This window comes from Dipodomys spectabilis, unplaced genomic scaffold (genome assembly GCF_019054845.1).
Source record: "Dipodomys spectabilis isolate Male_0828 unplaced genomic scaffold, ASM1905484v1 ptg000147l, whole genome shotgun sequence".
NCBI lineage: Eukaryota > Metazoa > Chordata > Mammalia > Rodentia > Heteromyidae > Dipodomys > Dipodomys spectabilis.
Genome location: NW_024870824.1, coordinates 5290371 through 5306328, shown reverse-complemented (window position 1 = coordinate 5306328; position 15958 = coordinate 5290371). Strand labels below are relative to the sequence as shown.

The following is a 15958-nucleotide window of genomic DNA, read 5'->3' as shown; positions in this document are numbered from 1 at the left end:
GAGCTCAGGGACAGTGCCCAAGGCCCAGAGTTCAAGCCCCATGACCGACAAAAAGTAAAGAGAAACAGCAACAAAAAAAATCCCATTTCCATTTTCTAGAGTTCATTTTTATAATTATTTTCTATGATCAGATGTACATAGGCATTGTGTGTTTGTATTTCTCTCCTGAGAATATTCTCTTTGGGTCTCACTTTGTGTGAATACTTAGGAGTCCTGTATCATGTCCTGGTGTATTAATGTAGCTTTCCCATAGGAAAGAAAATGTGAGCCTTTTGTGTCTCTGAGCTTGGCTTCACTTAACATGATTTATTCTAGGTCCATTCACTCCCTGCAAATGACATAATCTAGTGGTTGTGTAAAATTCCATTGTGTATAGGTACCACATTTTTTTATCCACTTATCTATTGTAGGGCATCTGGGCTGTTTCCATAACTTGGCTATTGTGAAGAGTGAAGCAATGAACATGGATTTGCAAGTGTCTTTATGGTATCCTGGCTTGTGATATTCTGGGTAGATGCCTAGGAGTGGTATGGTTGGGTCGTAGGGAAGATTTATGTTAAGTTTTTTGAGGAACCTCCAGACTGCTGTCCACAGTGGTTGTACTAGTTTATGTCATTTCATTTTTCAATATCCACCTTCAGCTAGGTTTTACTCTTACTAGTGAGCAGAAAGAAATTTCTTGCTCCTTTCTACAGAACGTGGATGATGGCATTACCTTAGAAATATTGATTTGAATGAATTTAATGTATTTTTTCTCTATATTTACAGATGGGGCGTGAGTGGGTTTGGTTGGATTCTGAACGAGACTATCCCAATGAGTCTGAGTTGAGCAACGACTGCAGGTCCCTCTTCAGCTCATGGGACTCCAGTCTGGATCTTGATGTAGGCAGCTGGAGGGAAACTGAGGATCCAGAGACTGAGGAACTAGAAGAAAGCAGCCCAGGGAGAGAATCTAGTGAACTGCTTTTGGGAGATGGAGGCAGTGAGGAATCTCAGGAAGAGAACGAACAAGTGAGCAGCCAGAACCTCCTTCACTTTCTCTCTGAGGTAATGGTGAGCTATTATATTTGGAACTCCTGGCCTACTGCCTCAGGCTCCCTAGTGCTTAGTTTTTTGGTCATATGCCGCTATCCTTGGCCTAACTTTCCAAAAATGCATTATCCTTACATGCTTCTTCCTCTCTTAAAATCGTTCACTAAAATATAAGCTCCATAATGGTAATGACTAGCTCATTGCTGTGTCCCAGCCCTTGTGGTAGAATATGCACCAAATGGTTGTGGGGTTTTTTGTTTGTTTTTTTTTGTTTTTTGGTGAGGGGTGAGGTGGTGCAGGTTCTAGAGCTTGAACTACTCAGGGTCTGGGGAAGGAGAGAGGAGGCCTTGAACTCTGGGCCTTGATGCTGTCCCTGGGCTGTTCAGCTCACAGTGAGTGCTCTACCATTTGAACCATACATAGTGCTACTTTCAGTTTTCTGGTGGTTTATTGGCGATAACAGTCTCACAGAGTTTCCTGCCTGGGCTGGCTTTGAACCACGATCATCAGATCTCAGCTTCCAGAGTAGCTAGGATTACAGGTGTGAGCCACCAGCGCCTAGCTATCCCTGATCTTTTTGCTCAAGGCTAGTGCTCTACCCCTTGAGCCATACCTCCACTTCTGGCTTTTGATGGTTAATTGAAAATGAGTCTTATGAGGGCTGGGAAGGTGGCTCAGTGGTAGAGCGCTTGCCTTGCATACATGAGTCCCTGGGTTCGATTCCTCTGCACCACATAAGCAGAAAAAAAAAAAAATACGAAGTGGCGCTGTGGCACAAGTGGTAGAGTGCTAGTCTTGAGCTGAAGAGCTGAGGGACAGCGCCCAGGCCCAGAGTTCAGGCACACGACCACCGGATTCCTCCCCCTCCCCACCCCCCCCCTACCCCCCCCCCCCCCCCCCCCCCCCGCCAAAAAAAAAGAGTCTTATGGACTTTCCTGTTTGGGCTGGCTTTGAACTGTGATCCTCAGATTTCAGCCTCCTAAATAGCTAGGATTACAGATGTTAGCCACCTGTGTACAACTTAGAATATGCACCAAATGTTCTAAGACCAGGATCTTTAGGCAGCTGAGTTCTAGAAATTACAATTTTTTCCAGATTGCCTTAATGAGAATCCTTAACATTAATTCAAGTGCAACTACTTTGGCAAAGGCTAAGAACCAGAAGTAGATAAGGACAGATGATTATATGCATGCTGCAAATGAACATTCAGTATAATCTAGGTTAAGATCAACTAGTATCCAGTTTAATTAGTGCCTGTTCTTTCTCTAGTTTCTGTAGCAAAGAATATTTTCAGGTTTTCTAGATAGCCACTCTCACATTAGATGAAAAACTTTTGAAAGAGGCAGCAATTAACTTACATAAATATTTGCTAAATTTAAAATGACTAAATTGATTAAGTAAACCTACTTGTCATATCAGACCTAGTCACAGTAACAGCATAAGCATATAGCATTACGGATTAATGGATGATGGTTTCCAATGGTATGCTTATGCATCTAATAATAAACTTTGATTACAGGTAGCATATTTAATGGAACCATTGTGCATTAGCAGCAAAGAACCAATTGAAGGTGGCTGCCCTACATCTGGAACCAGGCAACAAGAGGGAAGGGAAATTGAAGCTACTGAAGGATATGGGGAGCCCTGCAGAGAGACTGAAGAGCTTTTAGCCAAAGCAGACCCCTTAGCAACTGAAAAGAAGCTACTGGGAGAATATAGAAAGCCAGAGATGACTCCAGTCCCCTCAAATACTGATGTAATTCAGGAACTATTCACAGAGAGTGAAGAGGTAAGTGAATAACTTACATGAGACGTCTGGTTGGTCTTGATGAAACAGAGCAGAGTGGTTAGAACATAGCCCAACTCCAGATAACCTAGGTCCAAATTCTGGTTTTAGTACCAGTTTTAGCTATGTGATATTAGGCATGCTATTAAATAATTAGAATCTCTCAATTTTCTCTGCCACAAACAGTTTAACACTGCTCTACTCTAGATTTGTTAAGAAGTTGAAGTGAGACAATTCAGCAGGATATGGCTTACACCTGTTCCCAGCTACTATGGAGGCTGAGGTGGGAGCATCACTTGATCTAGGAGTTTGAGACCAGCTTAGATAACAACTTAGTAAAGCCCTGCCGGGCATTCGTGGCTCATACCCATGAATCCTAGCTGTTCAGGAGACTGAGATCTGAAGATCACAGTTCAAAGCCAGCCTGGGCAAGAAAGGTTGTGAAACTCTTATCTCCAATTAGCTGTAGCTCAAGTGGTAGAGCATTCACCTTGAGCTGAAGAGCTGAAGGACAGCACTCAGGCCCAGAGTTCAAGCCCCATGACTGACAAAAAAAAAAAAAACTTAGTAAAACCTTATCTCAAAATAAATAAGACAACTCATGTCAAGCAGTTAGCACAAAACTTGGCTTATAGTAAATAATCAAATATAAAATCAATTGTTAATATTATCTGACCAGCTACAGTAACTCCAAGACCACAAGTGAGCTGGGTGCCAGCTAGGGCCTGTAATCCTAGCTACTTGCAAGGTTGAGAGAGAAACAGAAGGTGGTGGCATGTGCCTATGATACCAGCAACAACTAGAAACCTATAGTTGGCGGATTACAGCTCAGGCATGTACCCTGGAGAAAAGCAAGACCTTCTCCTAAAAATAACCAGTGAAGGCTGCACACAGGTGGCTCACAGCTGTAATCCTGTCTACTAAGGAGGCTACAATCTGAGGACGAACAGTTGGAAGTCAGCTAGGGCAAGAAAGTTCATAAGATTTAACCACAAAAAAGTTGGAAGTAAAGCTGTGTCTCAAGTGGTAGAGCACAAGAGCACTAGCCTTGAGCAGGAAGGTGCAGGGATAGTGCCCAGGCCCTCAGTTCAAGTCTGGCACAAAAAAAAGATGCACTGTATTAATAATCTGATATATGGGCATTGTAACCTCTTTGTATCTTAATTTTTAAAAATCACTTAATTAGCCTGGTACTAGATTACAGGCTCAGACCTGTAATCCTAGTTACTCAGGAGGCTGAGATCTGAGAATTGCAGTTCAGAGTCAGCCTGGGTAGGAAAGTCACTCAAAAACTAGAAGTGATGCTGTGGCTCAAGTGGTAGAATGCTAGCCTTAAGCAAAAGACCTCAGGGTCAGCTCGCAGGTTCTGGGTTCAAGCCCTATGACCAACCAAAACAAATAAACAAAACAGTTTTTTTTTTAAGTGCCCTCAAAGCACAAACTAAGGTGATAATGATTTTTAAAATACAATGTTCACGAATTGAGTAAATGCTGCTCTTTCATTTTGGAATGTAGGAACAGGGTATGCCAAAGTTAAAATTCTTCAAAAAGATTATTAAGATTTCATTGACTTAAGTCTAGTTAAGCCAATTTTCTCTAATTTCTTTTGTGGCTTTATGTATAATCAACTTCTCACATTCAGCCTTCATAAACTGTGCAAAGGGGCTGGGAAGATGGCTCAGTGGTAGAGCGCTTGCCTTGCATGCCTAAGGCCCTGGGTTTGATTCCTCAGCACCACATAAGCAAAAAGAAAAAAGCCAGAAGTGGCACTGTGGCTCAAGTGGTAGAGTGCTAGCCTTGAGCTGAAGAGCTGAGGGACAGCACCCAGGCCCAGAGTTCAGGCCCCATGACCGGACCCAAAAAAAAACAAAAAACAATAAACTGTGCAAAATCACAATGGGGATAATTATTTTAAAAAGTTTGCTTTGTTTTCTGGAATTCTCAGGAGGCTCACGAAGACTCCAAAGAAGAGGACCAAGGTGAAGGGTATATTTCAGAGATGGAAGAACAGCTCCCTTCAGGTGACATTGATGATAGCCTCAGTTTTCAGGAAACTCCCCTGGTGGATTTCCTTTACAACAGTACTAACTCCTCAAAACTGTAAGTTCAGGACTCTGGATGTTGTTCAGTGGTAAATGCTTACCTTGCATGCATAAGGTCTTGAGTTTGATCCCCAGTACTGGGGGGAAAATAAATGCCTGTAATCATACTTAGGAGACTGAGTCCATGAGAGTCACAGTTCAAAGCCACCCCAGGCAGGAAAGTCTATGAGACTCCATCTTCAATTAGCCAGCAAAATATGAGAAGTAGAAGTGGGGCTCAAGTGGTAGAGTACAAGCTTTGAAAAAGAAAAGCTAATGAGAGCATGGGGTCCTGAGTTCAAGCCCCTGATAACAGCATTAAAAGAAAAGAAAGGGGCTGGGAAGGTGGCTCAGTGATAGAGTGTTTGCCTTGCATGCACGAGGCCCTGGGTTTGATTCCTCAGTACCACATAAGCAGAAAAAGCCTGAAGTGGTGCTGTGGTTCAAGTGGTAGAGTGCTAGCCTTGAGCTGAAGAGCTGAGGGACAGTGCCTAGGCCCAGAGTTCAGGCCCCACGACTGACAAAAAGAAAAGAAAAGGAAAGGAAAAGCTTAGAGAATGTGGCTAGCATGCATGAAGCCCTGGGTTCCTCAGTACCACATATACAGAAAAAGCTGGAAGTGGCACTGTGGCTCAAGTGGTAGAGTGCTAGCCTTGAGCAAAAAGAAGCTCAAGGACAGTGCCCAGGCCCTGAGTTCAAGCCCAGGACTGGCAAAAAAAAAAAAAAAATACTGCTCAAGTGCTGGTGGTTTATGCCTATAATCCTAGAAACTCAGGAGGCTGACATCTGAGGATCACATTTTGAAGCCAGCTTGGACAAGAAAGTCTGTGAAACTCTTATCTCCAATTAACCATCAATAAGCTAGAAGTAGAGCTGTGGTTCAAGTGTTAGAGCATGAGCCTTGAACAAAAAAGCTCAGGGACAAATGGCCAGGCCCTGAGTTCAAGCCACAGGGCAAACACTAAACAAAGAAATGGAGTAGGAGAAGTAAAGAAAGAAACTGGGAAGGAAGGAAAGAAAGATAAAAGAAAGAAGGAGGGGAGGGAAACCCTAAAAACAAAGCAATTAACTCTTTGTCCATATATCTTTTTTTTATTTTTGGCGGTCCTGAGGCTTGAACTCTGAGACTGGGTACTGTCCCTGAGCTCCTTTTGCTCAAGTCTAGTACTCTACCACTTGAGCCACAGCACCATCTCTGGCTTTTTCTGTAATTTAATTGGAAATAAGAGTTTCACAGACTTTCCTGCCCAAGCTGGCTTCAAACCATAATCCTCAGATCTTAGCCTCCTAAGTAGCTAGGATTACAGGCAAGAGCCACAGGCATCCAGCTTGTCCCAATATCTTAAGTGATATAGAAAACATGTCCTATCTTATCAGCAGACAAGCTTAAAAGTATTTTTTATTTAATTTTTTATTGTTATAAAGGTGATGTATAAAGGGGTTATAGGTACATAAGTAAGGTAATGAGTACATTTCTTTTTCTTTTTTTTTTTTGTCAGTCATGGGGCTTGAACTCTGGGCCTGGGCGCTGTCCCTCTGCTCTTCAGCTCAAGGCCAGCGCTCTGCCGCTTGAGCCACAGTACCACTTCTGGTATTCTGGTGGTTTATTGGAGATAAGTCTCACAGACTTTCCTGCCCAGGCTGGCTCTGATCCATGATCCTCAGATCTCAGCCTTCTGAGTAGCTAGGATTACAGGCGTGAGCCACCAGCGCCCAACATGAGTACATTTCTTTTTTTTTTTTAGGTCCAGTCGTGGGGCCTGAACTCTGGGCCTGGGCTCTGTCCCTCAGCTCTTCAGCTCTACCACTTGAGCCACAGCGCCACTTCCGGCTTTTTTCTTTTTTGCTTATGTGATGCTGATGAATCGAACCCAGGGCCTCATGCATGCAAGGCAAGCGCTCTACCACTGAGCCACCTTCCCACCCCATGAGTACATTTCTTTAAAAATACTTTTAATAGGGGCTGAGAAAGAAAGAGAAAGAAAGAGAGAAAGAGGGCTGGGAAGGTGGCTCAGTGGTAGAGCGCTTGCCTTGCATGCATGAGGCCCTGGGTTCGATTCCTCAGCACCACATAAGCAAAAAAGAAAAAAGCCGGAAGTGGCGCTGTGGCTCAAGTGGTAGAGCGCCTAGCCTTGAGCTGAAGAGCTGAGCGACAGCGCCCAGGCCCAGAGTTCAGGCCCCACGACCGGACCCCCCCAAAAAATACTTTTAATAGATATTCATGAGCCAGGTGCTGATGGCTCATGCTTGTAATCTTAGTAAGAGCTAAGGATTAAGGTTCAAAGTCTAGTAGGACAGTCTGTGAGATAGTTGGTGACTTTTGTCTGTGCCTGTCCTGGAGCTTGTACTCTGAGCCTGGGTGTTATTCCTGAGTTTTTTTGCTCAAAGCTAGTCTTCTGCCTGCCACTTGAACCACTAATACCTTTTTTAGTAGTTAATTGGAGATTTGGAGTTCATTGGAATTGCACAGATTTTCTTGCCTGGGCTGTCTTCAAACCAAGATCCTCAAATCTCAGCCTCCTGAGTAGCTAGGATTTATGTATGAGCTACAGGTACCTGACCATGAGACGCTTATCTCCAATTAACCACCAAAAAGCTCGAAGTACAGTAGAACCGTGGCTAAATGGTAGACCACTAGCCTTAAGAGAATAAATGTAAGGTATAGCGGCCCAGCCCTGAGTTCAGTACAGCACTGGCATTAAAAACAAAAAATAAAAAACTAGACCACGGAGAGTGAAAAGGAAAAATATTTAAATTATTTAGCACTCAGATAAAACAGGAATTCTTTGATCTAAGAAAGCAAGCATTTCCTTCTCTGGATTAAAACAGGATGAGATTACTTTTTCAACTAAGTTACTTACTGAGCACAAACTATGTGCCAGGGTCTCTTGTAGACTGTTTGAAATCATTATTGAACAGAAACTGCTTTTATAGACAAATTCTTTCGAGTCAAAGATGCTGAAAAGCAAATCAGTAAGAGTAAAAAAGCACCACCAATTGTAGAATTATAGCATACTTTATAAGGAGGTAACCATTTCAGTGATAATGATAAGTAGAAGAATATATAAGTTTATAGGCCCTTATAGAAACATTAAATATATTCCTATGCTGTTATATTAATTAGGTATACTATGCCTTGAGAAAAATCTCATTCCCTTTGAGAGAGAGAATAATTGTGAGGTTACTTTTTCTTCTCTGGCATGTTGTATGCTGAAGGACTGATCTAAGCCAAGATGACCCTGTTCAGAATCATTTGCTATTTAAGAAGACTCTTTTGCCAGTTTGGAAAATGATTGCCAGTCACAGGTAAGTCTCCAAAGTAGTAATAGGATTGTGTTCAGAATAGAAGCAATAAAGAATTAGAACTTAAGCATGAAAGGAGATACATTTGGTTTATCCCTCTAGTGAGCCATAGTACCGCCATAGCTGCTTTCACTAGTATGTACAAGAAATCATTGTAGCCAGGTGTTGATAGCTAAAGCCTGTCAACATAGCTGCTCAAGATGCTCAGATATGAGGATCTTGGTTCAAAACTAGCCTGGAAGCTAGGCACTGGTAGCTTACACCTGTAATTCTAGCTACTCAAGAGGCTGAGATCTGAGGTTCAAGGTTCAAAGCCAGCCCAGGCAGGAAAAGTCTGTAAGACTCTTTTTTTTTTTTTTCCTGTCAGTCATGGGGCTTGAACTCTGGGCCTGGGCTCTGTCCTTCAGCTCTTTAGCTCAAGGCTAGCACTCTACCACTTGAGCCACAGTGCCACCTCCAGTTTTCTGAGTGGTTTATTGGAGATAAGAGTCTCACAGCCTTTCCTGCCTGGGCTGACTTTGAACCACGATCCTCAGATGTCAGCCTCCTTAGTAGCTAGGATTACAGGCATGAGCCACCGGCACCTGGCTGTGAGAATCTTATTTCCAATAAATTACTCAGAGAAAGCTGGAAGTGGCACTGTGGCTCAAGCTGTAGAGCTCTAACCTTGGGCACTGAGAAGCTAAGTTCAAGTCCCAGGATGAGAGGGGGTGGGGGAAAACAAACAAACCTGGCCTGGAGCCAGATGCTGGTGGCTCACGCCTGTAATCCTAGCTACTTAGGAAGCTGAGATCTGAGAATTGAAGCCAGTCAGGCAAGAAAGAGACTTGTATCCCCAAAAAACTACCAAAAAGCTGGAAGTGGAGTTTTGGTTCAAGTGGTAGGTGCTAGCCTTGAGCCAAAGGAGCTTATGGACAGCACATAAGCCCTGAGTTCAAGTCCCAGGACTGGCACATGTGGGTATGCGCGTGCGCACGTACACACACACACACACCTTTACACACACACACACACACACACACACACACACACACACGTCTTTCCAGTATGGTAAATTCTCTTTTTTCACAGAGAGGCCTCAGGAACTTTGAACAAATTTCTGAACCTAAGTAAATAGATTATAATAATGGTTAAATAAATTTTTTTGGTGTTATTTCTGTTTGGCAAGTGTAAAATAATAGATTTTTTTTGTCAGTAGTGTTCACAGTATGCATTTGCCTAAGAAAAACCTGAGCCATACTGTAGTTTTAGAAAATCTTGTTCATAGCCACTCTTCTCATGCAACGTAACTTAATATGGTTCCTTTTCTTCTCTGGATTTGTTCCTTAACAGGTTCAGCAGTCCATTTCTAAAGCCTGTGTCAGAAAGGCAGGCCCCAGGATACAAGGATGTGGTAAAAAGGTCGGTGGAAAAGGATCAAGAAAAGTTGGTTGAGGGCTGTGGATTTCACATGGTTGGTAACATAGAGTGTTTTGCCTAGCATATTTGAGAACCTGGGTTCAATCCCTAGCACCATAAACATACACACACACACACACACACACACACACAATAACATTAACTACGTTTTTTAAAAGTTGATTAAAAAAAACCCTATCATTCTATCATTTTTTCACTTGTCAGATTATTTATTTTATTTTTAAAATGTATTTTACAGATGACCTAGTTTGTAAAGTTATGGTGAATTAGTCTTCATTTGAGAAGTAATTCAGGGAATAAAAGGATATTTATCTTTTGTTCAGCATTTGCCTTTAAAGAAGGTATATTCAAGCTGGGAGCTGGTGGCTCATGCCTGTAATCCTAGCTACTCAGGAGGCTGAGATCTGAGGATCGCAGTTCAAAACCATCCAGGAAAGTCTGTGAGACTATCTCCAATTAACTACCAGAAACCCAGAAGTGGCGCTATGGCTCAAGTAGTAGAGTGCTAGCCTTGAGCTGAAGAGCTGAGGGATAATGCCCAGACCCAGAGTTCAAGCCCCACGACTGACAAAAAAAAAAAAAAGAAAGAAGAAGAAGTAGAAGAAGAAGAAGAAGAAAGAAGAAAAAGAAAGTGTATTCAGGACTGGGAATGTGGCTTGGTGGTAGAATGCTTGTCTAGCATGCATGAAGCCCTGGATTCTATTCCTTAGTGCAACAGAAAAAGCTGGAAGTGACACTGTGGCTCAATTTGTAGAGTGCTAGCCTTGAGCAAAAGCAGCTCAGGGACAGTGCTCAGCCCCTGAGTTCAAGCCCCAGGACTGGCAAAAAAAAAAAAAAAGGAGGGGGGGCTGGGAAGGTGGCTCAGTGGTAGAGCACTTGCCTTGCATGCCTGAGGCCCTGGGTTCGATGCCTCAGCCCCACATAAGCAAAAGAAAAAAAGCTGTAAGTGGTGCTGTGGCTCAAGTGGTAGAGCGCTAGCCTTGAGCTGAAGAGCTGAGGGACAGCGTCCAGGCTCAGAGTTCAGGCCCCACAACTGGGCCCCCACCCCCCAAAAAAAAGAGGAGGAAGAAGAAGAAGGTATATTCATTTCAGTCCTTTTTTTTTCCAGGGAGGGGTGGGGCAGAGATGGTACTCATCCTGGAGTTTGAACTCAGGGCCTGGATGTTGTCCTGTAGCTTTTTCATTCAAGGATGGCACACTGCCACTTGAACCACAGCTCCACTTCCCACTTTTTGGTTGTTAATAGGAGAGAAGAGTCTCATGGACTTTCCTGCTCTGGTTGGCTGCTAACTGTGACCCTCAGATCTCAGCCTCTTGAGTAGCTAGCATTACAGGCATGAGTCACTGGTGCCTGGACTAATACTTTTTTTTTTTAATTGAGAAGGGGCTTTACTATGTTGCCTGGGCTCAAGTGAACTTCCTGAGTACATGGACTACAGCTGTGACCACCATGCCTGCGTTTTAGTCTCTCATATTAACCTTTGATAGATATTTTGTTTTTGTTGTTGTTTGGTTTGATTTTGACAGTTTCACTAAGGTAGCCCCGGTTGGCCTCAAACTTGTGATCTTCAGTACTGTGATTACAGGTATTATATATATTCCCATGCCTGCTTCTCTAATAGAGTGTGTGTGTGTGTGTGTGTGTGTGTGTGTGTACTGGTCGTGTGTGTGTGTGTGTGTGTGTGTGTGTGTGTGTGTGTATGTGTGTGTGTGTGTGTACTGTGTATACTGGTCCTGGGGCCTGAACTCAGGGGTCATTGTCTTTGAGATTTTTTTGTTCAAGGCTAGCACTCTACTGTTTGAGCCACAGCTATACTTCTAGATTGGGTGGTTAATTGGAGGTAAGAATCTCAGACTTTCTTGCCCCAGCTGGCTTTGAACCTCAATCCTGAGATCTCAGTGTCCGGTAGCTAGGATTACAGACCAGCTTTTTCTGACAGGTTTTTTTTATACATAATTTTTTTATTGTGAAAATACTGTACAGAGGGGTTACAATTACATGGGCAAGATAATGAGTACATTTCTTATCAAGCATTGTAGCCTCCTCCTTTGTTTCCCCTTCCTATCCCTTCCCATCCTCCCCCCCCAGCCCCCTCTGTTCCCCCCCACACTCCTCCCCCCCCCCCCAGCACCTTTTCTGACAGTTTTTGACACTAGCCTTTGAAGGAAAACTTTAAAAGGAACTCTATATTTGTCTAGGAAGTAAGTTTTAGGCATGCTAAAATGAACATCTTAACAAAATTGGAAATTCATAACATTGCTTAATGGCAATATTTTGGATTTTAGAAGCATAGTTTCTCTTAAATTTTGTTATAAAACAATATGATAACCGAATTTAAAAGATTATGACAGCAGCCTTGAAGACTGACTGTGTTAGTCTATCTGTTCTCCTACAACAAAATTCTACAAACTGAACCATTTGCGCGCGCGCGCGCGCGCGCGCGTGCGTGCGTGCGTGCGTGCGTGCGTGCGTGTGTGTGTGTGTGTGTGTTAGTACTGGGGCTTGAATTCAGCCTAGTTGCTGTTCCTTAGCTTTTCTGCCCAAAGGCTAGCACTCTACCATCAGAGCTACAGCTCCATTTCCAGCATTTTTGTGATTGATTAGGGATAAGGACAAAAGTCTGACTTTTGTGTCTGAGTTGGCCTCAGATCTCAGCCTTCCGAGTAGTAGGATTGCAGGCATGAACTACCTGTGCCAGCATAGCTAAATATTTTTCATGGATTTGAAGGAAGGGAAATCAAAGCTCAAAATAACTATCAGGGAAATAATGTCTTGTAAGAGCTGTTCTCTGCTTCCATGCTCATGTCTTTGCTGCACTACCAGAGGGATAAATGCTTGTCCTTCAGCAGGGAAGGGATAGAGGGGCAAGACTGCAATCTCCAATTCTTATTAGTATATTAGTATATTAATTCTTTTATGAGAGTAGAGCCCCGGTGACTTAATTCTTCTCTAAAAAGTCCACACTTAATATTCTTTGCATTGGGGTTAAGTTTCAGGAAGAGAGCCATCATTCAAGAGAAAGACAAATTCCTTCCATCTGTAAATGAGCAAAGTAAGGTTTAGGGTAGTCATGAACCCAGATTCTTACTTCTAGCTCAGTCCTCTTTCTACACTACTGTGCCTTTGTGTGTATGTGTCTGTGTGTGGGTGTGCTAGTAGTGGGGCTTGAAATCAGGGCCTCATACTCTTGCTTAGCTTTTTACCCAAGGCTAATGCTCTTCCACTTGAGCCACAGCTCCACTCTGGCATTTTGCTTGTTAACTTGAGATAAGAGAGTCTCACAGACTTTTCTGCTTGGACTGGCTTCAAACTATTATTTTCAGTCTTAGCCTCCTGAGTAGCTAGAATTATAGCCATTGGCTTCTGGCTTATTGCTGTGCCTTCTGATCCACATCCCCAATACTTACACTTACTTTTTATGTCTCATTAAATAATTATCTTAATATTCAGTTGATTTTACTTTTTTTTTTTTTTGGTCAGTTGTGGGGCCTGAACTCTGGGCCTGGGTGCTGTCCCTCAGCTCTTCAGCTCAAGGCTAGCACTCTACCACTTGAGCCACAGCGCCACTTCCGGCTTTTTCTGCTTATGTGGTGCTGAGGAATCGAACCCAGAGCCTCATGCATACAAGGCATACAAGTACCACTGAGCTACCTTCCCAGCCCCTGATTTTTACTTTTCTATCTCCATGAAAAGAAGTAATAGTTTTCCATCTAGAGAGCAGGAAATGGTTCTTTTTCTCCATTTCTCCATGCTTTAGCCCTATTTCACTTAAGTAAATAAATACTTGCTAAACTTTACAAAAACAAACAGCCAATAATTACAGTGAGATAAACTGTTCATTGGTGCTGCTTTGATACTTGAGGCCAGCACTTATTCCCTCCTATGATAGTAAGTCTGTGAGCTCTAGAGTCAGACTGCTTCCAAATTAGAATCTAGGCAGTATAATTTTGGGCATGTACTTAAACTCTTTAGATCTTAGTTATTTCATCTGCTAGTTGGAAATAATAGTGGAACCTGTCCCTACTTGGCCATCTGCAGACCCATGGACTTAACTAGCCTGAAGAGAAATCTGTCTAAGGGACGGATTCGTACCATGCCCCAGTTCCAGCGGGACCTGATGCTGATGTTCCAAAATGCTGTTATGTACAATGACTCTGATCATCATGTGTACCATATGGCTGTGGAGATGCAGAGAGAAGTGTTGGAGCAGATTCAGGTACTACATATATAGAGATTTCTGCAAGAAGAAAGGGTGTATCTGGAATCTGATTTTGAAAAGAATAAAGGTGATGTTGCAATGACATTTTTTTAAAACTCAAGTGATTTATTTGTAAACAGGATAATCCTAGGGCTCCACCATACTGGCTGTGTCACATGCTCTCTCCTTCTGCAATGACATTTTTATCCCAGAGTTTAATCTTTGTGTGTTTGTGTGCACACGCATGTGTATGTGCCAGTGCTGGAACTTGAACTCAGGGCCTCACATTCTTGCTTATAGCTTTTTCTGCTCAAGGCTGGTACTCTACACTTGAACCATGCCTCTGCTTCCTACTTTTTCCTGGGAAAGGGAGCTAAGAGTCTCTTGGATTTGTTGTTGGCTAGCTTCAAACCTCCCAAGTAGCTAGAATTACAGGCATAAGCCACTGGAATCTGGCACCAGAGTTTAGTCTTTTGACAAGATTGAAAAAATATTAATGATTGATATAGTATTTTGGGGATTGGAAATTTCCAAGTCTTAGTAAGTCCAGGTTTAATACATAATGAGGTGACTAGGAAGGCAGGTAGCAAGGGAGTTGAGATGTACGATAGGACCTACTTTCATCTTTTTTTTGGGGGGGGGTCCGGTCATAGGGCCTGAACTCTAGGCCTGGGCGCTGTCTCTCAGCTCTTCAGCTCAAGGCTAGCGCTTTACCACTTGAGCCACAGCACCACTTCCGGCTTTTTTTTCTTTTTGCTTATGTGGTGCTGAGGAATCGAACTCAGGGCCTCAGGCATGCAAGGCAAGCGCTTTACCACTGAGCCAACTTCCCAGCCCAGGACCTACTTTCAAAGCTTCAAGCTGGAAGGCTAAAATTACACACCCAGGGACTGGAGTAACTCTTTTTTGGTTGCTACATCTGTTCATACTAATAATGTATGTTCACACTTTCCTGTTTTTAGGGATAAGATATAGTAGCTTCAAAAATCTAAGTTTTTATTTTCTGGACAAAACAGAAGAGAAAGCATACTTTCTTGCTTTCTAGCCTAGTGCTGGTGGCTCAAGTCTGTAATCCTAGCTACTCAAGAGGCTGAGATCTGAGGATTGTAGTTTGAATCCAGCCCAGGCAGGAAAGTCTGTGAGACTCTTATCTCCAATTAACCACCAAAAACCTGTAAGTAGAACTGTGGCTCAGGGGTTGAGTGCTACTGTCGAGTAAAAAAAAAGTTCAGGACAGTGTTCAGGCCCTGAATTCAAGCCCCAGGACCAGCACACACACATACACGCGCACACACACGCACACAAACACACACACAAATTTACATTCAACCCTGTAGCCTTTAAATTTCACAGCCTGCTATCTGTGACTTTCTCCTGTAGGTGCTGAGTATTTGGTTGGACAAAAGAAGAGACTTAAGTAGTCTGGAATGAGTATCAAGCTACCCTAGTGGATGATGGAAGCCTGTTTTGTTTTTAACCTGGAACTACTACTCTGACCCTTTCTGAAGTTTAGACCTTTTGAGGATAACCAGAGAAGATCCCAGGGCTTGTTTACCACCTCTCTTTACTTTTCAATTAAAAGTAAAGACTTACCTCACAACCAAGTACTCAAAGATGCTTGCCAATAGAATGAATCTTTTACTTCTGCTCTATAAATAAATATTTTACAAACAATATTGCCTTTTTGTTTGTTTGAGACAGTCTCACTATGTTGGCATGCTGGGAATTAGAGGCTACAGAAGTATGTCACCAGGATCTCCAAAGATAGCTTTTTACTGATTACAGAAGCTGGGACTAAAGGGACAGAATCATGTGGTGAAACAAGCATGAAATTTGACAAGTCATTTTTCATGTATTATGTGGAAGATGATAGGGTGAAGTGAAGGAGACGGCTACAATTTGTCTTATCCAAATGATGATAATTCAAGTATTCTTCAAATGAGAGAAGATAAAATTATGAGGAATCTGTTGGAAAATGTCTAGGGCTCTAAGTTTCACAAGATAATAAAAACAGCTTGTGGTGACTTCCTGCTTTGGTTTAAACAGCTAGGCTAGAGATTGCAAAAAGTCTTACTAGGATTGGCCCTGTGCAGCCACCGTAGGAAATGGGCTTCAAATCTCCTAGCAACAGATTGTGA

The 15958-nt window shown here is 42.7% G+C and overlaps 1 protein-coding gene across 1 annotated transcript; it reads left to right on the top strand.

The window, feature by feature from the left end:
* Window positions 1–762: 762 nt before the first annotated feature.
* On the top strand, window positions 763–15459 carry LOC122118096 (bromodomain-containing protein 8-like; the record flags this gene model as incomplete). Its single annotated transcript, XM_042691971.1, has 7 exons — window positions 763–1047; window positions 2552–2821; window positions 4764–4918; window positions 8116–8205; window positions 9535–9603; window positions 13661–13838; window positions 15201–15459. Coding segments are annotated over 7 exons (1098 nt in total), but the record flags the coding sequence as incomplete, so codon positions are not given.
* Between the last annotated feature and the right edge of the window lie 499 nt (window positions 15460–15958).